Source organism: Nyctibius grandis, chromosome Z (assembly GCF_013368605.1).
Source record: "Nyctibius grandis isolate bNycGra1 chromosome Z, bNycGra1.pri, whole genome shotgun sequence".
Taxonomy (NCBI): domain Eukaryota; kingdom Metazoa; phylum Chordata; class Aves; order Nyctibiiformes; family Nyctibiidae; genus Nyctibius; species Nyctibius grandis.
Genome location: NC_090695.1, coordinates 91,380,670 through 91,406,801, shown reverse-complemented (window position 1 = coordinate 91,406,801; position 26,132 = coordinate 91,380,670). Strand labels below are relative to the sequence as shown.

General features: G+C 40.9%; 2 protein-coding genes across 3 annotated transcripts in view; one reads left to right on the top strand and one right to left on the bottom strand.

Moving 5' to 3' along the window:
* Positions 1-26,132, bottom strand: part of LOC137675944 (acyl-coenzyme A synthetase ACSM4, mitochondrial-like) — a 74,974-nt gene that overhangs the window by 14,185 nt on the left and 34,657 nt on the right. For both annotated transcript variants that reach the window (XM_068422294.1, XM_068422296.1), the window contains one exon: positions 25,247-25,320. The gene's annotated coding sequence lies outside the window, so the exon portion shown is untranslated. The remainder of the gene's footprint in view (positions 1-25,246; positions 25,321-26,132) is intronic.
* Positions 212-25,748, top strand: PDILT (protein disulfide isomerase like, testis expressed). The gene is made up of 10 exons (XM_068422973.1): positions 212-410; positions 8,325-8,531; positions 11,492-11,625; positions 13,896-14,033; positions 15,855-15,980; positions 16,977-17,174; positions 18,492-18,612; positions 19,992-20,173; positions 23,915-24,001; positions 25,677-25,748. Exons 1-10 carry the CDS (start codon positions 212-214, stop codon positions 25,746-25,748), a joined length of 1,464 nt encoding a protein of 487 aa, XP_068279074.1.

Below are 26,132 nucleotides of genomic sequence, written 5' to 3'. Positions count from 1 at the left end.
CTAAACACTCCTAAATATGGGGAAGTAATTAACTACATTAATCTTCCCCCGGAAAGATGCAGTTGGCTCCACTGGTGGTAGACTCCGTTATCAACTTTATCAGCCTTTTAGTTTGGCTGATATACAACAGCAGCCACTTAGGCAGCAAACCCTGCTGCTTAGTGCTCCTTTGCTTCTTTCTTTCTCAGCAACTGGATAAAGACAGGGCAAGATGAAGACATCCCAGTTTTTCTTTCTGCCATTATTGTTTCTCACAAGCTTCCTGGCAGCAGACATCATAAGCCCAAATGAAACAAAGGCAAAGAAAGCCAAACTCCCCAAAATAAAAAAGGAGAACAATGTACTCTTGCTGAAAAAGAGCAACTTTGACAGAGCATTGAAGGAAACTAAGTACCTGCTGGTGGAGTTCTGTGAGTATCAATTTCCACTGTCTCTTACCCTGATGGCTCTGCAGAGCATGACTGATGCTGGGGCACTCAGGTACGCCTGTTTTACTGTTGCTTTGTCCTCCAGTAGCCCTTGTTTGTTTTGTTTTTCTCCATGTATCTATTTCTGACCATGACTACTGTAATTTACTCCTTTTTGCTGTGGTTAAATACCAGTTTGCTACCTAAGACAGATACTGATAGTAAGACGGGTCCTCACACGCACAGTGCTCTGGCATTCTCTGCTTCCACTGCCTAATTTTGCAAACACGTGTTTCACAGCAGTGATGGGTGAAACTCTAGGTATTAAAAAAAGAATCAGAGAGGGCTTTTCTCTATCTTACATTTTCATCAGTGCTTTGTATGAGGTTTTTGATGAATGGCATCTCTCCTCCGTGAGCATTTGGGCTTCAGGGAATGGCTTTTTACAACACATTGGTGTCTGTAATTGCGTTATATAGGACTCCAAGACTCTTTCCCTGAAATTGGCACTTGGTTAGGTGGAGACTGGTTTGTGGTTTTTCTATTAGGTTCATGTTCATTCCTCATGGGGAGGAAACGAGTGGGACTTTTTGAGTAACTAACTTTGTTAGAAGCTCTGGCCATCTAAGCCTTACAGAAAGTAAATCACAAAAGCAAAAGCCAAATGGTATATTCTCATGATGTTACCCATCTAAAAGTTCAGATGCTGCATAATTTCCCACTCCACAAACATGGAGCTGTATTTCCTAGCAGCTTGCTGGTAGCAGAAACTCTTCAATCTGCCTAAGACAGTAAAAGCTTTGTCTCCGTTGCTTGGGCTCGACCTTGCTTCACAGTGCCATACTCACTGAGCCCAGCGCACACATCCACTTAGCCTTAAATTATACAAACGCCTTGCAAACTAGCCCTCCTTTGGAGGCAGGCATAAGAGACAGGCACAAGCTGAAAATCCCGATCTATTCCATACTTGGAAGGGATATTTGAAATTAAGATAATATCCTAACTTTGCAGAAGTGTATGTAATTTGTTCTTTTGCCTCACTACCAAACCTGGAAGATGATGATGATAGTAATAATAAGTAGTAGTAGTGTAGGTCAATCTGAAATTAAAAGACTTGTATTTTTCCAACAACAAAAACTAAAATACACTAACAGATTAATGAAACCAAAACTATGTTTGGATCATACCAAATATTTCATTAATCCTGAAACAATGTTATGAAACTTTAAATATTTTTAAAACTTTCAGAACAATCACATTGAAAACTTATTTAAAACTTAATGCTTAAGACTTTTAAACACTTTTAAAAGTGCTGAAATTTAACAAGATTTTATTTTTTAATTGTAGAGGGTCTAAAGCTATTTGCCAAATTCAGTCTATGGTTGTGAACTGTTTTGATCTCTCTGAAGATGCATTATTTTGGTGAAAAAATAATTTATCAGAAAAACCTTAGTCAAGCTCTACTCTCAGCTTTGTAAGAGCTGAGTCAAAGCACAGAAGATCAATGTCCAGGTCAGAGAAGAGTTCACAGCCAAACCTCCTTAGTACTGGCAGAGCTGATCAACAATGAGATATTGCAACACGCTCTTAACCTAATACTGAATGGAAAGAAGACATGTGAAAAGTTTCATAAAGAAACAAGAGATGAAGAAAGAATTGTTCAGAATGCAGTAGCCCCGGGACTTGGGCACTCAAATGATGTGGGAGATCTAAATCAGGATTTCTTCCCCCTACTTCAGAGCTGAGTCTTGGACCTCTCTCTCTGATATCCCACCACCCTCACAACTGGCATTCTTCAGAAGGAAAGGATTCCACACCACAGCTTCCAAAAGAGTTAGAGATGAAACACTGCTCCCCAACCACACCTTGCTCCAGTGATCCTGACCGCCTTCTGGTTTGCATTCAAGGTCATCATGTCTACCTGAAAGGCATGGTGAAAACTCATGGATTGCCTTTCCCCCTACAAACCATAAAGGCATCTACAGTTCCTGCAGAGAATTATGAAATCACTCATGAGAGTGATGAGCTCCACAGCCCAGATACGTTATCTGGAAATCACTGTCCTCAATCTCAATACCTCCCTTTGAGACATGCCACTAAACAGCCTCTGGGGCAGTGAAAAACTATCCTGCAGAGAGGCTATGCCCTGGGACGTAGGAAACCTGAGTCCACAATGGTGAACCAGCTGGTTCATTTGCTGTAATCATTTGCATTGCCACAGCACAAAGAGGCTAAAGATGGGACATGCACATGCGCCTGCACGGAGAGGCCATAAAGCCCTAATATTTTATGTCCTACTCCTTAAAACAAGTTATCTAAATAAACAATCTATGTGAACATGGAACAATTAAGGGAACTTAGATAACGAGAGACAAAGCAATATTCCCTAGATCACACAGGGAATCTGTGGGGCTGCCAGGAATTAGCTTCAGAAATCCAGAATGAATGCAAGACCTGAGACCTTTCTCTTCTTGACCCATTCTCAACCACAGAGACAGTCAAGGAATGGGGAGGAATCCCATGCTTCCCAGAAAGTGGGATTTGTTCTGTTGCTGTAGCAACATGGGGAAAAGTTTGAGCTCCAAACTTCAATTCAGTGCTCTAGGATCTGCCTTAGGCCTACCTATGATGAGAAAACCACAACACTTTCCCTGTGGCATACCATTTTCTACTTACCAGTTCCACAATATTTATCAGGAGAGGCCTGCTTTGACGTCTTCTGTCCAGCGACTCCCAAGTCCTCCTAACGTCCTTCAGTTCCACCCTCACCGTGTCCCAGGTCTGCCTTCTTTCAGGCAAGGTTTGCTCTAAAAACATATGCTGACTTTCTGCCAAGGAGTATCAGGCTACCCTTGCAAGCTGAGCAAAGTACACAGGGCAAGCACCCAGCATGGAAACAAAGTAATGACCCAGAAATCCTGCACTCTTCTGCCTTGGTGGGACTGTGCTGTGCAACAAGGAAGTAACTGAAGGGGCCACATAATGAGAGTGAGGAAGGACACACGAACAGGGGTTCCAGCTTCTCTCTGTTTTTTTTTGGGAAAGGCACTGAGAACAATGCCTGAAAACATTGTTGAGCAGCACACAGCAATGTGCCTACTCTCTTGTGGACACAAGCCCGGCTGCCCGCCCAGCTGAATTACGTGCTTTGTATGCCCTAGGAGCACCTGATCTCAAAGCTCACGTGAAAGGGCTCTTCCGCTGCGGTCTGTGGCAGCTTCCCATCCACGTCAAACTGATCTAAATATCGCTCAAACGCCTATGAGCACAGGGTACGTAGAGCACTTGCCACCAGCGGAAGGTAGATCTTACACCAGTGTTGCCTACATGGAAGAGTTCTACTGTTTACACTATATGTTAGCTGACTATAAGTCCCCGTGTTGACTTTCATTGCAGAACATTGTTGCTTTGAAAAAAAACAAAACCAAAAAATCCCAAGCACTCTGGCAAAAATCCTCACCACATGGAGGATGAACTTTGTACGCTTACAAGCACAAACACTACAAGCACTGCTGCACACCACTGCGAACTGTAACCAGCTGAAGTCATGTGTTAGCTTACTCTAGTTGTCCCAGGGACAGCAACTGTCTCAACACAGTAAACCGCCTGAGCACAGTAAAATGCATCTCCTATTCAATTTCTCCTCAAAAGTCTTTCATAAATCTTTCCAGCTGTCATCAGAATGGTTTTCACGGGACTTCGCAACTTGTCTCATATTTCTCTGTGCAAGAATAGTCCTCAGATCCCCCAAACAGTACGGTGAATACACTTCACATTTAAGGCTTTCCCAGGCCAGAGAGGCAGAAATACCCCACAACGTGCTCCAGCCCAGTGGTAAAATATAGTGCATCAGCCCACATCAGCAACTGACCATCTTGCAACTGAGACATGTTAAATGTACCCAAGTATACTGTTTCTGCAAAGAAGCAGATATTAAACTGTTCTTTGTTTTCACTGGCAATATAATGGGTTTAAATACAGCAGACACATTACAGTCAGGGATAAAGACCACCATTTAGCTGGAAGGCTAATGATGCACTGGAGGAACATGCCTAGGGTAGCTCTGGTATCTCCATTCATGGCAATATGTAAAGCCAGATTAGTCAAATAGCTGTCAAGATGGGTTCAGATATGGTTTAATACAGCTTAGGTCACACCAATGACCTCTACAAGTTCCCTTTCAGCTCTAGTTCTGTAATCCTTTAACTTGGCTAGTGGCTTATTTTGGGAAACACAAAATGGGTGCAGACCACATGCTAACACCACTTTCTCCCACCTATCAGAACAACCCAGGAAAAGGCCCAGATCTCAGGGAATGTTCAACTCCCCAGATCTCCGAGAATGCCTGCTCCTGTCCTTACCAGTGATGTTTTCCATTCCTAGATAAACATGGGGATTATTATTAGCTCAGTTTAAAAGTACAGAGGTCAGCACAGGAGATTATGGGCTGTATCTCACTGTAGAAGAGAATGGGAAAATTCAAGGTCACACAAGAAAGTTTGCAACTGCAGCAAGATTAACATGCTTCCACTCTGATATGTTAAACATGAATATATCCTCCATCTCAAGAGTCTGCTACAGAGAAATCGATGTATCTGTGGTGAAACTGTAAAAGCAGCCTGCACAGAAGATGAAAAGTGGGACTGCTAAAATGATTTCCTGACCATGCCAGAAGCTAAAAGCAAGGAAATCAGTATTTAGCACGACTTTCTTTTTATTTACAACACAACTAAAACTATTGATAATGAAGACATTCTCCCACTGTTAATACAACGCTGTTCCTAAGCTGGCAGCCTTTGAAGGGCCTCTCGCTTCTGGCAGCTGTGGCACAGCACACTGGTTTACACGGGCATCCCATCACCCACACGTCTTCCCTGGTGACCTTGCAACCAACTCTGTTACCTCTCATCTGTGTCTGCCCTCGCACTCTGCTGGCACTCAGCTCTCCAGTCTGGAGCCTGTGATGCTGTGTTATCCTCAGCAGCTGCTTCCTCACCCCAATGCCTGAAGCGATTGGTGTCAATAAAAATCTAAAACAGAGGAAGCAAAACAAAACTCAAGAAAAGGCTCCAAATAAAGGAGTGATGATTTCCTGTAACACTCAAGTGACTTGAAAAATAAAGCACCTGGGAGGCAAACAGAGAATGAGTGGAATGAAAAGGAATTGATGGAAAGCTGAAGAGCAGTCTAATCACTCAGGAAAGCAGGGGAAAGGTGCGTGATGGATGTTTCCACATGGCTTCTGGGTAGTCAAGGAAACAGTTTTTTATCTGTCTGACAAAGAAGGCTGTTCACTCCCTGAACTTCTGTCTCGCAGTTATCACGTTAATGGTACTCGGATTTCTCCTGGTCTTTGAGTGCAGTGGTTACTTTTTACAATATGGAGTCATGCACTTTTCCCAGTTCCATCCAGGAGCTGACAACTCTACCAATTCTCATGATCTAAGCATGCCAGTTACATTACTAGTTACCTGCAGCGCTGCCTATTCAGGTCATTTAGTGGTAAGAGATCATTCTTAAAATATCTGTTTGGAATTGAAACATTTCAGAGAAAAATGGATCCTAAACCCACCCAGACAATCTGCATACATGCCTAATGTCCATAAAGATTATTATTCCCGATATATTTGGGAAGCCTCTAAGTGGCTTCAGCTTCTGTGTCTGGACTTCACCAACAATTTCTTCTGCCCCTTCCCAAGAGAGTCCTGTTTCACTGTGCAATAAGCACAGTGATCTTCCAAATTCCCAGTTGTAGTAAAACAGCTGTGCAACCTTAAGTTATTAGGAAAAAGCCATTATATTGAAATTGCCTCTGGTGTAAAACATTGCTTTGGAACTAGCTAGAAGGTGCTGGATCCCGAACTGTTATGTGGATTCCTGCTTCTTATTCCAACAGCACTCTGTCCAGAGCAATATGCCCTTCCTCTTGGAAAGCCCAATAGCTCGGTTCAACTGGTCTGGACTAACCCTGCCACATGCAGGACTTGTGTATCAGCACTCTTAACTTGCATAGCAGGTACCCTACATTTTATTTAAAAATCCACATGTCTTTGCAATCATTTTAAGCAAAGATATTTCATAAAGGCTCAACACACACTGTCCCTAGAAGCAGCAGTATTTTTATAGGGTAGATATGCTATTCCTTATGTTGACAGCACAGAACTTCTAATAGATATCATGGTTTTCTGCAGTTATGTCTAGAGCATATTGAGACAAAATTGGAGATACTACTCCAATATTTTTTTTTTGTGCTGGGAGGTAACATATTACAGACTTGTTGGGGAAAAGGTTCGTAAGACCATTTTTATAATAAGGAAAAAGGAAATTGAAGTTAGGATCAAATGTCTTTGTGAAATCAAAATAAATTTATTTGATTAAACATTAATTTTACAGGCAATTAGAACACAATTTGCTTTGGACTGATGCCTTAAGGCTCATTTACTTTATTTAGAGAAGTACCTTCTATTCATCACCATGGTATCTGAGTGCCCCCTGAACAGTCACTAAGTTTTGTTCTACTAACAAGAGCCCCCTTTGGCACGTTAGGAGCTGAAGCAGCTGTTCCAGTGCCACGGTTTCTGTGAGCCTAAGCCAAGATAGGTTTATATGTGGAAGAATTTGGAGGGGCCTATGAGGTTAATATTTTGAGAAAGTAACATTATTTAAGGCTACTCTTCACACTCCTCGCTGTAGCAGTTAGGTGGAAGAAAATGATTGATGGCTGGGATTCAGAGCAAGGATAATGATGAATAATGAAAGAAATGTAACTCAGCACTGAGATTAGTGGTTTTACCTTTCATTTATTAGAACTCAGAGAGAAATGTTCAGTCACTTTTTGGTTATAACTATGTTGGGCAATGTTTTCACCAGGTAGGCTGTAGAGAAGTGCATTTGTAATTTTGTGAAAGATCAAAAGACAGTTACGTTGTTAGATTTATGCTTTGGCCCATATGTGTGTGTGCTTGTGTAAGCATAGATCTGAACGTGTGGATATACACGCACATATATATACACACAAACCCACACATAAATGTATGAAACCAAGATTAACTGTTTTAACCAAGATGTTTTTCATCTGTTCCTATTTGAAAAGAATATTGATGAAACTAAAAATTTTCTGTGCAGAATCTAAAGAAAAAAGTTTTGCTCTGCAATAAAACAAATCCAACAAGAGAGGGTATCTCAATTTTATCCAAAGAAAGTAAAACTCATTGTCTTTTCAACCCAAGTTGCAAAACTAAAAATCCAAGCCTTTACCTCTTATTTGTCTTTGAATGCAGAGCAGCAATATGTGACTAGTTTCTTTCTCTTGTCCTTTTTTCATGTTAATATAATTTATAACTCCAGGGCCCAGATTAGGATGGCCCTTCTCCTTCCTCCAAACACACAACTGCTATTTGAGCTAGAGAAGGGCTGGCACACAGCACAGCATGCAAAAATACGCCACCGCTCTCTAGAAGACCACACTCTCTTGCTCTCCTTCCTTCCTCCATATCTTATCTGGAAAAGTAGTTTCTGCATTACAAAGGTTTGCCTCAGTGAAGTGCTGACAAAAATGGTATCTTATCGAAGAGTCCTAATGTGAGTAATATCTAACTCTACCCTTGACCTCCCTTTAACTCATACCCAGCATAGTCAGTCAGTCAAATTACTTTTTAATTCCACGTCATTTCTTCCCAACAGAAGACTATTGCAATCCTACTAGTTTTTCACTGTGACTGCTCCAAGGACATATGAAGTGGTGAACAATCAGCATCAACACAAAGAAGTAAAAAGTAAAGATAATTTCTCATTTATTTCTGAGAAATAAAAAACCTTATTCAATCTCTCCAGCTACTATTTGACACAACAACCTCCACTAGAAAGCTTCATGCTGTGGCCTGTGTAACCCATTTTCTTTTGGTTGACCCTTTCCAGATGTTTCTTTATCTCAATCATCTCAGAATTTGTCTGAAGAATTTGCTGAGGCTGCACGACAGCTTAAAAAAGAAGCCCCAAGAATCCAATTTGGCAAAATTGATGTCACACACCAACATGATTTGAGAAAAGAATTTAATATTCGAGAGTTTCCTACTGTGAAATTTTTTGTGGATGGCAGCAGGGAAGATCCCATAGACTGCAAAGGTAAACTGTCTTATGCACTAAGATAATGATATGTAATGACAGGATGCACCAATCTATTATGCTGCTGAGAAGAAAAATATAGATACTCAGATAAAGAATATGCAAGGTAGCAAAGTGGTTTCGCCCATGGTTTTAAACATACAATTACCTCTGTATCAATACAAGACCTTGGATTTGAATTAATCATCTTCCAGGTGTATGACTGAACTGCATGTTTAGTTCATACAGCCAAATTCATTGCTGGTGTAATTCCACCAAGTACAGACAATCACCCCAACAAGACGACCTACTCCCACTTACTACAATAAACATAAATAAATGAGTTACGCCAAACAAGCATTTGGTTCCAAACCTGCTCTCTTTGCACTTCCTCTAGTTCACTGCAATTCCCACTTGTAGCACACCTAGAGAAGCAGGCTGGAGCAATACTCTCTGCATCTAGCAATGAATTATGAATTCACTAAGCTCACACTCAGTATACAAGTATACTTCCTAAACCAAGGAAAAGAATTTTGCAATTTAGCCATCAGAGGGAGCTCATACGCGGCTCAGAAAAAACATGGAGTAATTTGAAATCTCTGATGAAAAGTTATTAAGCAAAGACAACAATATTGGAATAGGACTGACTTGAGCAATCCTGGGAAAACCTGGCCTTATTAGTTTTTCTTTCACTGAACATACATACAAGAAAGGTATTTAAATTTTTTTTTGCCTAAAACAATGAACTTTTTCAGAGTTGACAAAAATTGTACAACTTGGCCAAGCGCCTGGTAATGTACTCTAAGCAGATACAGTTGAGTCACAAGTTTAATACAACCAATAAAAAAAAGGAACGTAAACTTTGCCTCCTGAGCCTGTACACAACCGAGTGCTCTGACTTCTTTAACTGCTGAGCCCCCTGTGGCTGCTGAAAACTGATCTTCAGTATTTTTAGTAACTTGCTCTTCCTTGCTATTGAACCTCTTACCAAGTTCCCATCATCTAGACTTGTGCAAACAGCAGCTGCTGCAGAAATGCCACTGAAAGCGTGATTTGCCATACTGAATTTTTATTAGAGGTGCTGACACATGAGAGTGAAAGCACCTTCCTTCAATCTCTGGTTAAATCTATAACATTGACAAGAAAATCTCTTTTAAACTGGCAAACTTATTTGACAGGTCTGCTTGTGAGAACGGGTGAATACCGCGTATCGTAACACAACACGCACATAGTCACTCCAGCAGAGAGCTTCTGTTTAAGAGATGCTTACTAGCAATACACAAGAAGTTAGGAAACCAGCTTCTGCTCTGTGATTTGTACAGGATAGCATCAACTGTTCAGAGCACATGTACCACCAATAATGGCTTAAATTACATTTTGTTGACTGGTAAATGCTTATGTACAATGACTAGTAAAATCTCACTTATCGTGTACAACTTTTAAATCATTGAGAACTGGCAACTGAAAATGTGCAGCAACCACTCAATGACTGCTCATACAGAACTTGGTATACTTCATGCCACAAAAGAAACTGCAGACCTCGCTTAAATCAGGAAATTAACCAAATATTTTATGGAAGAGGGAATTTTTGAATGGTTGTCCTGGCAATGGACACAGCATGAAAGCCAAATCCTAGGCTTTGTAAAATCATTATTTACAACTTCAAGGTCAGAATTTAGCCAGTAGAAACAAGCTACACAGGCTGTTTAAAGCAACCCCACAGAAAGATTAACCACATGAAAAATATGCTGAGGGGTTATATAGCTGACATAAGCTGCAAGAGCTCAATTCTGCATTTAGACAGCAGAAGTCAAGCACTATGTGGCCACTAGATACTGCTCTGTGCTTTGCTCTGCAGGCTATACACTCCAGAGCAGATGCCTACCTGCTTCACCTTAAAAAAATAGTATTTTAAGCTAGTTGCAGTGCAGCCTGCTGCAAAATGACTTGATGGCAGTAAAATGGTCTGACTCAATTTTGATCTTGTCATATTGCTAAAATGCACAGTACCAGGACTTGCATCTTTGATAACCCACTTGTACTGTACATCTTGACTCTAGCACTTCACAGCATACAGACTCTTTATTTTTCATACATAATTTTCATCAACCCTTTGCTGGACTCATGCTCTGGTCCAACAAGGATGTCATACTCACAGAGATGAAAGGGCTACTTTACAGCTGAGATTTGCATCTCCTGAGCCTCAATTTGTGGCTCCAGTTCCTCTGAAAATATGATAGCTAGAACATGTATTTTTTTAAAGACACTCAAAATTCCTAAGACTCCTGAAAACTTGAAGAGAATTTACCACATAAACAGACTGACTGCAATCTCAGTAAAACTAGTAGCAGAAATTTGGAACCCAAAAGATGGAACAATCCAGAATTAAAGGACAACTTTGACACTTCAGCTTTGTTTCTTATGTCTAAACTGAAAAGTGAAGCTGCAGCACCACAGAGGAATTTTAACACGTCTCTGTGCCTATCAGATCCCTTCTGCAGCACCGAAGGAACAATTTTGACACCTAATTTAATTGAATAGACAGTTCAATAAAATCTGCAATTGGTTTGAAGTCATTTTGGATTAAACCTCAGGTCGATAGCTCTTTATAGCTTACTGTGATTTTGGGACACATGAAATCTTGCAGAACACGTTTTCTACCTGTCTGAATTTCCTCATCTCTATTCTCCACCTGTGATTAAGCAGTTAACAGGACATACAGCCATTTGCAGAGGTCCCAGAAAACACAGTACCGATACATTGTTGATCTTCTAGAGTCAGCAACAGTTTAAATGGTGACTAGACCCTGAGGTTGAATTTGGATGCCCCAAGCCCACTTTGGAGCAGCTTTGACCTCAGCCCTAAGGAGTCCAAGTCCATTTGTATTCAGCATCCTTCTGTACCTCCACTACCTCTATCTTGATTGCACAGAAATTTGTGTCATTCATTTTGGTCATTTTAACTCTCTCTTCCTTCCACAGGAGTCAGACAGGCCTCAGCCTTTATTACATGGGTGAAAAGAAGAACAGGACCAAGCACTGTTTTAATCAACTCTACCGATCAGGCTGAAGCCATCATACATGCTGATGATTTGGCAGTGATTGGCTTTTTTAAGGTAATTCACTGGAAAACTCAAAAGGCTGTTTCTGTTCTGACTTTGGGATATACTGTTTGTTATCGCCGCCAAATCCCACACATTCAAGAGACCTAGAACCCGCCTGAAAAACCCAGGCCCTCAGTTTTTTCTGTATTTTTTAGGATTTAATTGTTTCTATCTACATTTTCACTCTTTAAGATAAGCAGCCCAGGCAGAGATAAGAACATCTCACACCACAGCACTTTTCCTGAAGAGGTATCCAGGCACAGAGACCTACCACTCTGAGAGCAGCTTCTGAAAGCAGGATGCTACAGCGGTGTTTGCACAGGCCTGGTCACAGCAGACTTTCCTGTATCCTCAGAGAAAGGGCTTCTGCCAAACCATCCCAAATTTGGTGGCTGGTGGGAAGAAGGCAGAACTATTGACGTACCTATCCTTCCTTAACTCCATCCTTTTCTTTGGAGCCACTTAACCCATTGCTGGTGTGGGTTATACTGCTGCTGGAGCCTCCAAATGCAAAAAGTTGTAATCCCTGCTCAGAGTTGTATATGATCTAAAAATCTAGGGTTACCTCATCACTGCATTTCTATTCAGACTCAGTGTAAAATCATAGACATGAATAGTTGGAGGCTGTCCTGGTGAAGGAATGTTCCCTTCTTGCTTAAGTCCACAAAAACCCAGTAAATATTGTCTAAAATACTGGAGTGCCTTTTCTTCGTCTTTCCACTTGATGATTTAAACAACTTCAGTGAAACTCAGCGGGGCAGAGCACAGCTCCATGAATATCACACTAACTGTGGTTTTTAGCTCCTGCCAGCTAACAAATCTGCATGGATAGGAAGCCATAAAATACTACAATGTCTATCATCCAATTCATGTAGTCCTTTCTCAAGCAAATTCCTACTAGTTTCCAGAGCTGAATAAGGTTCTTAGGATCTGGGGCAGAATGATACAGAACAATAGTCAAATAGTGCAAAATAAATTCCAGGTGTCAAGGCATGCAGTCAGAAGTCAGTAAAACAGGAATAGTTTTTTCCTGCTTTTTCAATGTGTCCTTGAAATCTTCAATATCTGAAACACTCAATCAAGGATTTTCTCTAACTAAAGAGACTTTTATTCTGGTGTCTCTCTGCCCAGTTAAAAGCACAGTGTCTGGACTCACACCTGAACTGATAAGGTCCCAAATGTGCTGGCTACAGTGGATAGTCCAAGTTTTATGGATGTGGAAAACAGGATTCATTACCAAAATGCCTCACAGTAACAGAGCTGTTGAACACATACAGCATAACAGGACAAACTGTGAAAATGCTCAGAGTGCCCAGAATTTTGCTTTGCAGCAATCTGCTTGCAGTTGTTTATGAAGGAAGGCAGTTTTCCAGACAGATTGAGAAGCCCTTGCTATCACAGTGATGCTGGAGAGTTCTCTGAACCATGCTGACAGCAGATACTGCCTGCACATGTTTTGACTGGACTCTGTGATTTCACTCAGGGGCTGAAATGACAACAGATGAGCATGAGCTAGGGCATGTCAGAAATTTAATGGGTGGAAGCCAACAAAATAGTGTCCAAGTAAACAAAGAGCTGTATCTGGCCTTCTATTAGTCACAGATTGCTCACAAATGTGAGTGCCAGGATGTGTTGGGAGGTCTCAGCATATAAATTGCTATTCATATAGCATGTAATAATTGTCTGATTAAATCAGATCTGGAAGTGCTGTTGCCTTTCATTATGCTTATTTACTATTAGTTTGAGGGTGGACAGCACAGTGACTATTTGACAGGTGTAGAAGTCAAGGTCCCTGCTTTGAAGAGCACTCAGTCAAAGCACCAAATGCAACACTCAGGACCTCTTGCAAGCAGAGAGCCCTCCTCTAATCCATCACATCCTGATGGCTGTGCAGATGAGCTGTGGCAGGGGAGCATCTGTTGGCATGATCCTTCCCCATCTGCAGAAGTTTTTGCAGAGTGTGGAAATGCCAGGGGAGTGCACGGCAGGTAAGATGAGTGCAGGAAGGACATAGGGGACCATACACCATCCATATTGACCCAGCCCAGCTGACGCTAGCTGGAAAGGTGAATGCACTAGTGGTGTCACAGCACTCCTAGGATGTCCCCTATTGTGAAGATCTCCCCTTGGAGGTAATCATGGCAAGCTATACCCATTTGACAATTACACTCTCTTCTCTACCTCACAAGTCTTTAGGGGCCTGCCTCACCTGTAACTCTCACTCCTACATATGCTACTACGATGCAGGACACAGTCTTAATAAATACTCTTTCTGGGACTAGGAACTTCACAATGACAGTGTGCAAGTTTTCAGTGAGACAGCAAGAGATGTGCCAGAGATGCCTTTCGGGACGACAGCCAGTGAGGACGTCTGTGCTAACTTCGGCATCCAAAAGAACACTATTGTTGTGTTTAAGAAGGTAGGAATGCAAGCCTAGCAGGCAAGGTGCAGTGAGCTGTCATGGCAGCTTTGGGCTACAGAAAGGCAGTTTGGGAATTTTTCGGGTTAAGTATTTTCCTAGTTGAAATTCAAACAGTTTAACACAAGAATTATTGCATTTACAGACAAGAGAGAAAAGCAGGAGGCAAACAGTAACCTTTGGACAACTGATATTTTCAATCTGGCTGCCTACATTCAGGCTCCTAATTTATAGTTAAGGATCTGGATAAAATGGCTTTATTTTCCAACCCATGTTCTAATCAACATGTGCTGCCAGGTTCAGTGAGTTTCACAGGGGTTCACCTTTTTTCCTTGGTGTTGCTTTTGGCCAGGAATCTTCTTTTCTTTTGATCCACAACAGAAGTGGCCAACAACAAAAACAAAACTACACAGAAGTAGCACCAACACTTAGGCTATGAAGTAGTCAGACCAAGGACATCCTGAGTGAGCATATGTCACAGACAGTGTGTGTAGATATAGAAAAGATCTTTCAGTGTGTTAAGATTACTGAGCAAATTAAAACTGTCAGCTGTACCTTGAATTTTAGCTGTAATCTTGTATTGTAATCTAGCTGTGACATTTATTTTACAAGTTACGGAATTTCAGTTACTGAGGATCATAAAATAGCAAAGCTGAGAACAACATTTTAGAGTAAACACAGTCTCTTTGCTCCTATAGTTGATAAGGCCAACAACCTCACAAACTTCACTATTTGTCCAAGGGAAAACCTGTGCATAATGAAGTGCTTGAAGATGGCAGACAGAACAAACTGGATCTAACAAGGCTAATCAAAACTTTTACCTTGGATTTGGTGACTGAATATAATCTTGAGGTATGTGTATTTCACTGTATTAACGAAAGCCACAGAGGAAAGACAGGAATCCAGGCAGAAAGAGACCTAGGGAGATATTCTGCTCCTTAGTATTTGAGAATTTTTTTTGCTTGTTTGACTAGGCCAGCCCTAAACACATCTCGAAATACCAGCAGAACCCAACAGGCAGCTCTTGGCCTAATCCAGGCCAAAGGATGCTTCCCTCTGGCAAGATGTAGTTTCCCAGAGGAGACAGGAATGGCTGGCCAAACAGTGAATTTGCCTGAACATGCAAACATCTCCCTCCTGTGGAGCTAACACAAAGGCCTGGGCTGCTTCTGCAGCAAACTAGGTGGGGTGGGAGCCTGGAAGGTCAGTCCCTATCCTGGCTCCAACCCTCCCACGCAGCAACCAGGTCCTCTGGGCCAAGACAAGGAAGAAAGAAACCAGCAATAACTGCTGGTAGTGCAAGCAGAAAGGGAAAAGCATGGAAATACCTGCTTGCCTGGGGGACACACCATTGCCTCTAATCATGGAGTGGCATGAGAAAAAGGGCAGCCCTGTGCAGGGAAGGAGAAGTAAGCTGCTGATGCCACCCAGAGCGAAGGCAGTACCCCAACCAGGTCTAGATGCTGCAGTTGGGCCTCCTTGGGCAACACTGCCTTTTACTTTCAGCACATCTTTAGCATTAATTCTTCAGTATGTGTTATACAGGAGGTCAGACTAGAAGATCACAACAGTCCCTTCTGACTGTAAAAGTCTATGAATAACAATGAGGCTTTTCCTGGAACAAAGAAAACAGCAGCTGCTGATTCTTCTCACTATCTTTAAAACAATGAAAAAAATCCAATCGTTATGGAAATGATTGGGAACTGAGTCTTAAAAGTAAAGTTTGCAATAGCAGAACTGAATGATACTGATACTCTGAGCCTCTGATTCACTGTTCTGCTTACGAAGAGTAGAACAGATGTTGAGTCTTTTGTTTCCCAGACATCTGTGAAGATTTTTGATGTCCCTGTTGAAAATCACATCCTGCTGTTCACCTCAACAAACTCGGAGACATTCAATGTGATTTATGAAAACTACAAGTCTGTTGCTGTGGAATTTAGAGGAAAGGTTTGTAATGCTGAATCCTGCTTTGCAAATATGAATGCCAAAAGATCAATAGAAAAACACTCACCAATGTTACTGGTAAAAGTACACTGCTGGCAGTCCATCTTCTTAGTCTACCAAACCATTTAAAAACAGTTTCAGTAACTATTCTTTGAATTTCTTAAGGATATAAGCTGAAAAATAAACTTCGCTTGAAAATGATTCTTTAAAACACAAAGATCACACAAACCAACTTTAAAACACAAAGATCACACAAACCAACACTAATTCCACCTGCTCCCAATAAACCTGTTTCTGATTTTACAAATATGACTTTCTAGGAGCAGCTTCCAACCAAAGATAGTTTTAACAAGGTTCTGACAATTTCTGCCACCACCAGGAAATGCCATGAGGATCTCAGGGTACTCTCTGAACCAAGAGCTACAAAACCTGAGAAATACTGCAAGGTATCTGCATAGTCTTGCTTGCAGCACACATGTTTGCTAGTATATAAACAGGTATGGGCAGTCCTACACACAATTGTTTCAGTTTTCCATTGTCAGTCACTGCGGTGCTACTCCTGCTCCAAGTACGTCAGACACTGAAGAATAGTAAGTCATCTTGCAATAAAATATCACACATTAGTATTGGTAAAGACATACGGATTACAGGTGTTTCAGCTCTTTTGTCCTGTTAAGATTTATTAGGAAAAGCAATAAGAGCTTTGAGGGGTAATTTAGAAGTGTTACTAAAATAGGTGGTAGCAAACCACTGTGAAAGGACAGAAGGAAAAGCTCCATTCCTTTTGGCTGCTTCAGCACTTGTTATTAACTAGGATCAAGGTACAATACAGTCCACAGAACTGATGGTTGTTGGACTGAGACCAAAAAATGGTTCTATGCAATTCCTTGCATTAAAGGTTAGATCCTAACCCACTGCCAAGCTCCATGGTCCATTTCCTAAAATGGCTAAACCAAAGCTGGAAGATTCAACCAGATGCATGACTCTCTCTATTATCAGATAATGTTTGTCTTGGTGGATACTAATGAACCAAGGAACGGACGAGTTTTTGAGTATTTTCGCATCAGGGAGGTTGATGTTCCCGCCGTGAGAATCCTAAATCTGACAAGTGATGCAAAGTACAAAATGCCTGCAGACGAGGTGACTGCGGAGAACCTAAAAGAATTTTGCCAGAGCTACCTAAATGGAAGAGCAAAGGTATGTCCGTTACTAATGAGATGTCCCTGTACTACATCAGCTAAAACACTAACAAATTTGCAAAACATCCCTTTTTTAATTAGAACAGTGTGCTGTTCCGATCATCAGTTTATTAATTAATTTACTCTTGCTCTGATGCATTCATTTACAGTTGTTGACAGAGCATTCCTTTGTATTTAACAGCTGAGGTGGACTACAAAGTTCTCCAGTCTTCCATGTGAAAACTGGATAAATCATTTATGGCCCAATATTTTAGTTGATTTCAGCTGATATATTTTGGTGGTTTAAAAGCTCCCTAGGTCTCAATCTTTCCAATACTATAATGGAGATATTTCACTCCCTTAGTTGGGAGAGATGCAGACAATGATTGCAATTGATTTTGAGGCTACAGAGAAGTCCAGTAAATAGAAAACTGACAGTTTTAGAGTGGAGTAAGATTTGGTATTTGTTGTAAGCAAGATTAGCAGAGTAAATTTTCACAGTGAGGATCATTCCCAATGGTAAATATAGTATTTGTTGTCATAATGAGGAATCATCCTCAACACTCACGTGAAAAATACATCAAAATGTTTTGCTTATTCAGTGCTCTTCAGGGTGATTTACTTTTGTTTCCAGCACAAGGAGAAAAGATGAAGCAGACAGTCTGACAGCAGGCAGAATTTAATAGTAGATCCTAATTTCAATGTTGGAGGTGGGCAGAAGGACAGAAGAGGTGGGGATGTCTCCTCTTTGCCACTAAGGTCTGCTTGAGTGGCACACTCCCACCAGACAACAGCTTCCATGGGGAATGTGTGACATTCTACTACTGCGCTGTGGTGTAAAAGAAAAGAAATTGTCAGCTAATATACCGTAAATTGTAGGAGTCGTGTGTGGACTGTGATTGGTGGGGAAGGCAGAGATTTAATCAGCAACGCGCACTATCTTGTGTGGTTTACATCATTTGGAAAGCCCACAATAGCTAAGCTTTTCAGTAGTCTAGCTTCTGAACACTGGGCAACAAGAATTCAGGACAATGAATGCAAACATGTCCCAAAGGTTCATTTTCAGACAATCTACTATGGACTCTGTATTGAAGAGAGAAACAAGTAATTCCAACTACCAACTATGCAGGGGTGCAAGACCCCCCCTCCCTGCTGAAGGGAGAGAAGGTGGTAGCACGTGAAGGCTGGCTAGGATGTAAAGATACAAAAAAATAACATACATTAGCGGTGCACATTAGGTAGAGAAACATCCCATCGGTCTGACAGTAACTTGAGCTGCAGTACAGTTTCTCAATGCTCCCTGCACTTTCACAGCAGCGTTTCTGTTTCTGCTTAGCTACATCTCTCTAGTGAAGAAATTCCAGAGGACTGGGACAAGATGCCTGTCAAAGTGCTTGTTGGGAAGAATTTCAACAGGATTGTCTTCAATAAGACCATGACTGTGTTTGTTATGTTTTGTAAGTGTTATTGTTGTATTCAGATTTTAAGGTGAATTTAACATGATCAACTGGAAGTGAAAAATGAAAGCTCGTGCTTATATACCAAACTAATCTTTGCACTTTACAGAAGCCGACCTTAATGAATTTTTGTTGTCCACTGAAAGCATTGAAGAAAAATTTGTGTCATATCTATGGAAACACTGTGATACCTTTGCTGACTTAGGGTTGCACTGAATAACACTGGATCCCTGAAGTAAATATTTGTCAGGGCTGTATCAAATCTCAGTGTTGAAAGACAAAATTACACTAGAACTTCGTGGTTTACAATGGAACATTACAGTATGCTGTACAGTATGAATCAGGCTGTCTTCCAAAGACAGAGGGAGAGTTAAGTGAGGTTGTCTGGTTATAATGCTCTAGGATTAAATCCCAGAAAGGAGTTGTGGTTTAGCAAATCATAACTCCTTTTTTCTTCCTCTGTCTGCAGGGAAGTGGCTTTCCTGCTTGACTCAGGAAGAAACCACTGCCCTATCCCTGTACCAGCCAGCAGGGATTAGTTTGTGCCTTAGTCACTTCAGCAGAGCAGACATGCAGCATTAACATACACAACTAGCTGTACTGCCCTGAATTCCAGAAATTCTTAAACGTAGCACATTCTGCAGTCCTCCTTGTTGACTGCATCCATTCCATTCACACAAGTCATTTTTACATTTCAGTATCACGAACAAACTGATCTAAGCAGGACTTGAACCAAATCCTTTGGAAGTGAAAGGCTGGTAAATGACATGTGTATTTAGGAAAGTGCTCCAGAAATTTTAATTCCATCCAAACTGAGCATGAGCATTGTTCTCATGACTGAAGGATTATGACCGTGTTGTATGCTATTTAAGGGGATACTGGGTTCTCAGCAGTTTGCCTTTTTGCTAACCTGCATGAGTGCAGTGCTCAGAGTCAAAACCCCAGCATATCTCAAACTCCTCCTTTTAGTGTAAATATAGCATAGTTTATGAACACAGTTAATTTTAGTATGCAGAAAGCATTTTGTCCTCGCAAGTATTTCACCATGGGAATGATGCAAGACGTACTTGGGTTGCATTGGTTATCTGGCACGCCTCTCCAGCAAAGTCATATGACAAGTGTTGTGTGTTTGTTATAGTCATAAAAGGCTAAACAAAGCTAAAACAGCACTGCTATCAGAAATGCATTAGTGAATAGCTAGTTATCACTACATGAAAACTCATTAAATTCATGAAGGATGAATGGTTTCAAGTAGAAACTGACCACAACTGAAATCCAAAACCCTGTTAACTTTAATGGCTAAACGGGTCCCAGTGATTGCACCAGCACATGCTCTTCTGCCAGACTGTATCCTTCTACTTTTATTTTTAAACTTGCAGATGCCCCTTGGTCCTATGACTGCAGAAAACTCCTGCCAATCTGGGATAAGCTAGGAGAGCAATATGAAAGTCGCAAAGACATAATCATTGCGAAGATAGATGTCACAGCAAATGATATCTCGTCCGTTGGATTAGATCGCTATCCATTCTTCAGACTCTTTCCTGCTGGACCAGACTACCAGGTGAGAAGGTGGTGGGGAAGAATGTGAAGACACAACTGCACACCAAGGGGGGATGTGTGTGTGTTTGCACACGTGCACGTATCATGGTGAGAAAGGAGTCCTTTAAGCAAGAAAGCTTTGGTCCTTATCTACTCAACATTGGATTCATTGCTGTCAAGAACCTGAATTAGAGGAGAAACCCTTCTATCATCTTCTCCTATGTGCCAGGCTGTGGCAAGAGCCCATGTATCATTTACTGACTTGGACCTAACAAGTCATTACAGCCTTACATTCTGCTGTTTAACAACCTCCAATCTGCCTGTTGGGTTCTAGCAACAGTCTCAACTCAGAGTGAACTTACAGATCCCTCTTAATCATTGCAGTGCCTTTTTACTTCAAACCATGACAAGAGATGTACTGTCACAGAACTACCCTGTGACAGTTGTTTCTGGAGCATGTATGACTATAGCCTCTAAAATGCTGGTACTACTCTTGTTACATACTCTGCATTTTCACAAATCCCAAAACTTTCTTCTGTACACTTATGCCAGTAATTTTACTTCATACCAGTATCACAGCTTCAATTGGGAATAAACATTTATTGTCAAGACCAATGATCTTTACAATATGCTACCTAATGCATCAGCTATGTTACAAAATAATCAGAAAATGCTGTTGAAAGAGGAGGCAAAGAAAAATATTAGTTACATTCCTCCATCTATGTAGATAATCTAATTAAAAAGAAAATATCTCTGAAGCAAAAAAAAATTAAATTCTAAGATACTGTTGTAATTAAGACATTACTAAGCTTTTCATTTTTCTTCTTAGTGCTAAACTTAAATTAAATTCTAAGACATTTGCCCATGTCCTCATTTAATCTTTGAGGGAGAGATTTTCCTCTCAGATGTGCATGTACAGCTTCTAATGAATTGAACTGCAGTCCTGCGCACTCGAACTGTGTTTAGTCTTTATGCAGAAAAGCAGAAACCCATTAAATGCTCATAGTAAATGTCAGTTTGTCAAAAAATATCAGTAACAACTTTCATTAACTACTAAGGGATTGTTTCATACTTACCCTGAAATGAAAGAGTATCTGAAATCTCAAGTTCTTCCTTGTGCACCATGTTTTTATACTAGTTCCCTTTACTTCAGAGATTTTAACTTGCACTTGACTACCAGTGCAAGTGTCCTGTAGATGCCTGCAGTCTTGCAGACCCAAGTGTCCTGGCCTTCCTTCTTAGGGCACTATATGAACAGTTGGCCACAGACAACTTTACTCACTACAGACAATCATAAATGATCCGAAACACACTCAAGCCGTTAATACACAGTCACTGCAACAGCTCAGTCTTTTCCCACCCAGCCAGCAGTTATCTGATCCCATGTATACTTGTCCTTTTCTAGAAGTTAACAAAAGTCAGAGCACAGGATACAAATGTAATAACACAACACGCCAAGGCTCAGAGTATCTGCTATGTTTTTCACTGTATAGGCATCGCCTCAAAATTACGATCCCTACTCCCTTATTCTGGCCATGAAAAGAGCAATAGAAGGGGCTTGGAGCCGAAGAGAAACTAGCACGTTCAGAATGAAGAAAAAGAGGAACAGGAAATATATACAGTCCAACAACACCTGATGCAACCTTCATTTCACACAGACATCTTTTCCAGCCTTCAGTATTTTTCTAGTGTTAGAAACAAACACATGAGCTTTCCAATTACCTCTACCGATCATTCGCATTGTTTAAGGACTAAGGACGAACTGAACGCTAGCACAGACGCAGTAGGAACTCTAAAGAGGAAATATCTATCAGAAGACTCTAGAAAGCACATCAAAATGCACATAATGTCATCTGAACCTGCTCCTGATATACCAAGGGAAATGTGTCTAACACAACATGGCCCAAAGCTGTTTTCTAGAACTGGGTTATCATGTTCTGTGGCCACCACAGACACCCTTACACCTCCTTAAAGGCAAAGCCATGGACAGAACACATTACCATGCAGTCCCCTCCAAGCACTCTCACCTGATGAGATCATCTTAGACACTACCCTCCCCTGAATAGAAGTATCTGCTAGGTCTCCAGGCTATGAACTGTCTTCTTTCCAGTGGACTGTCACTCTAACCTGTTTAAGAACAGGTTCAGCTTTTCCTGAAGTTAATGACAAGTCACCTTCTTACTTTCAGTGGATGCAAAACCAGATGCATGACAACATTTTTAAATCATGAGCCACTTCAAGTTAACTGGAGTTAAGTGGAGTTGGATGAGCTAAGAAACCTAGATCTATAGCTGGGTGTTTAAGCATGTGCCCAGTTTTCCAAAGCACCGAGTGTTTCTGTTCTAGGGAACAGTTACAGCCAGAGCTGAAGGAACAAGAGTGAATCTGATTAATTACATGGAGGAGGGAGTGACCAGGCATCATCTGCGCTCCATCTGTGAAGCTGATGAACAACTCATCCACTGCATCATCCACTCCAAATTTAAGAGAAAAACATGCAGTCTTTCAGACAGATTTAAGATGATTCTATTTGTTTCTATGGATTAAGCAAGAAAAATAACATTTACATACTCTTATGCACTGATTACTCTAACGAGAAGTGTTGACGCAGATCCTCAGTAACGAGTGCAGGTATCAGCTGCTTCACTGGCTTTACAGGTCTTCAGGCTCTGAGAAACTGCTGTTCCAGCCATCATCAGGGTTGATAAAAATCAAGACTCATTTGAGAATATTGATCGCCTCTGGAGGAATCAAATCATCTTTCTCAAGAAACTTAAGCTTGCAAACAAAAAAATAACTTCAAGGCTGCCACACTTTTTATTATAAGACAATACCTTACTGAATGGAAATATCAAACCTGTGTATACTTTTAGTGAACTAACCAGAGAATGGAGGTGTTTTCTTTATAGTCCTTTGAATTCAGATCAGGTATAAAAGTAACTAGTGTAAAGTAACACAGCATTATTGGTCTCAGTGGGAATGAGCTTAACCCAAGTGAGAATAGGCATCTGCCTATTTCTAAATATACTCAGGTAACAGCAGACAATTCCCAATGTCATGCACACGAGCTTCTACAACTTTTTGTTAAAAAACTTGTGCAAGATCCTTTTATACTTCCAGAGAGCAAATTTGGGGGGGTGGGGGGAATTACTGTTTAAAATACAGTACAGTGCCTAGACCTACTCAGAGAATTTTAAAGCTCTAAACTGAAAGTGCTTCTTCCATTCAACTTTCTCAGAAGAAAATCCTCAGTAAACCCCCAACTTCAGGTGAAGTACAAGAAATAATGTCACTGCTCATCTTCCTCCTGTTCTTTGAAACTGTGGAACACCTGGTACTTCTGGACTGTGTATTTCAAAACTTTTTCAGAATTTGAATTTCCATCAAAATCTGCAGACAGCTTTGAACATCATGGCTGGACACTTAAAAGACTCTGTTCTTCAAAAATATCTTGCAGATGTTTATTGTTAAACACAGAATAAAGATACTGATGTCAGTAGCTGGCAGGATCCCAGATGTATTATACAATAATGGTTATGTTTGTTATACAAATCCTTTTCTTCTTATAGACATCTATTTCTTCTTTACGCTTGAGTTTCAGATGACGTTGGAACCTGCTGTGCCTCTGCCCTTGCTTTCTAAACTTCTAAAAGTCTAGAGTTTGGTCAGTCTAAAGAACTGAAATCCTCCAGCTGATTATGCTGTTATTTCCAGTATTTTGTGTACAGAGTTAAATATTTAACCTTAAAACTCTTTTCAGGAGGTAGCCTATGCCGGGGAGCATACCTTGGAGGCATTTTCTGAATTCTTAGAAGAACAAAGCAAGACAAAAGCAGAACCAGGAGAGAAGGTAGGCATTTGATCCAGACACTGACTGATCTGCCATGTAATCCAAGGTATGTTCACACCTTGTACAGGCATACTTGAACGGGCTATAGCATAGCCACACATACGGGCTTCAGTGACTGCTCATGTCAACACTTGGGTCGTTCTTACTGGCTCTTAGCTGGTTTCAAGCTAACTAGCTTGGCATGACCACACTAGCTGCAGTCATATACCTGGCAGGCACATACCCACTCACATCCTTGTTTCCATCACACAAAAATCCTCTTCTCCCCCTGCTCATGTTATCACTGAGTCACTACATTAACACTCTGGTAGCAAGCACTGCATGGCAGAAAGGAACCTATACCTTTAGAGGCGTAAGCAAAACTTTGTCAGGATTTTAGCTGGAAAAAAAGAAGCCCCAGCTTAGTTAGTTTCATCTATAGCTGAAGTGGTTCAAATATCCATTGCCCATCTCATCCTTCTACACTTAGTGAGGCTTCTCTTCTTCACAAAGTAAAGGCACAACTGAGAGCAGATGTTGTCCCCTCTCTTGGCAATCTTGTTACGATTATTGTCTGATTCCTCAACCCTTTCTCCTGCACTGCAAATCAGACCAGATAAGCATTAGCTGCCCCAAATCAGCTTGTTATTTAATCCGAGATACATCACTGCAAAAAGACACACTGTAAGTGAACAATGTGATCAAGCTCCACACCGACAGCTCCAAGCAACAGAAAAAACCTGACATATAGATGGAGACACTGTCCCCACAGTATAAGAATCACAGGCCCATTCTGCCTGGAAGTGAAGTAGATCCACAGGGTAGCAATAGTTATCATTAATGCTCCTTTCAACTAGTAGGGAAACTGTCTGTGGGTGGAGAAACAGTTTTGAGTTTTCAGACATATTTCCACCACAGGCTTTGAAATCCACTGCTCAAATAGGTGGTTACAGATGGAGAGAGATGACTAAATATTGGGACACAGAAGTCTGCAATGAAGGATCAGACATCCAGTTCTGCCCAGTCATTGCACAATTCTGTTTTCCAGTAGCCAAAGCTTATGTTTGGTGTCTGCCTCTGTTGCATGTTCTTTAGTGATGTGTTCGAAGCAGATCAGTTGAGTCCTACACACAGTCTTTTACATGCAATGTTAGAGCTGTGTATATATTGTGCCATCTCTTCTTCATGCTTTCAAAAACATGCTCTGTGTAGCAAAAGGGGTAAGTAATTGGCATTTGCTCATCTGTTCACATTAACTGTCCTTACCTGACACCCACCAAATTTTCCCAGAAGGCTGCAGTATTAGACCATTTGCAGTACAGTGCTTGACGTGAAGTCCCCTGTTGGAGACACACAAACAAGATAAATAAGAAGGTAGTTTCTTTTGAGATTGCCTAGGAAAGACTGTCATGCCCATCAGCTTACCAAACACGGTTTTCCAAGCTCTTATTAAACCTTCACACAAAGCCTCATCTAAGCTTTGCCACAAACCAGTGTACAGGTTTGAAAACAAAACATGTTTAGCAACAGCTGCACTACTTCTGACCTCATTAACAAGCCCTCAAGTTCCTTGGTTGAAAAGAGGAAAATCTGCATTTCATATAACTGTAAAAATTTTTTTGAAGAATTACTAGAGCAATTCTCTTTGTGAACATCAGTAATAAGCAGCTTTGCTCTTGCATTTCCTTTTTAAAAGGATCCTTCAGGAGGAATCAAAGAGGATCTCAGCCAAAAAGAGACTGTAGTAACAGAGAAAGAAGAACTTTAATAGTACAGAGAAAGAGCAAAATTCTGAGGATTGTGGGGAATCCTTCCTGGAAGGAACTCACTGGAAGAATGAATCATCTCAAGTGAACACAGAGCTGGATCAACAAACAAAAGTAAAGAACTCAGTATCAATGGCTCATTGTGTGTGACCTCTCTTCTGTATCCAATTTAACTCCTAGTTTTACTGGGATCAGTTGTCACGGGTTCTTAAAATATTGTCAATTTTGCTTAAATAATGCCTCTATCACTAAAACTGCTCTTGTTTAGAAAGGTATATGTGCCATGGCAAACTGACCAAGATATAAAACTATTCTTTCTGAACAAAATCTGCAACACGTTTGCAACCAGTTGCTCTCCAGTTTACCCTAAGACAGCCCTATTGTTT

Coding starts and splice junctions, on each gene's coding strand:
- PDILT (XM_068422973.1), top strand. CDS start 212: ATGAAGACATCCCAGTTTTTCTTTCTGCCATTATTGTTTCTCACAAGC. Junction 11,626..13,895: donor CAGTGATTGGCTTTTTTAAG/GTAATTCACTGG, acceptor TTCTGGGACTAG/GAACTTCACAATGACAGTGT. Junction 20,174..23,914: donor CTGCTGGACCAGACTACCAG/GTGAGAAGGTGG, acceptor TCTTTTCAGGAG/GTAGCCTATGCCGGGGAGCA.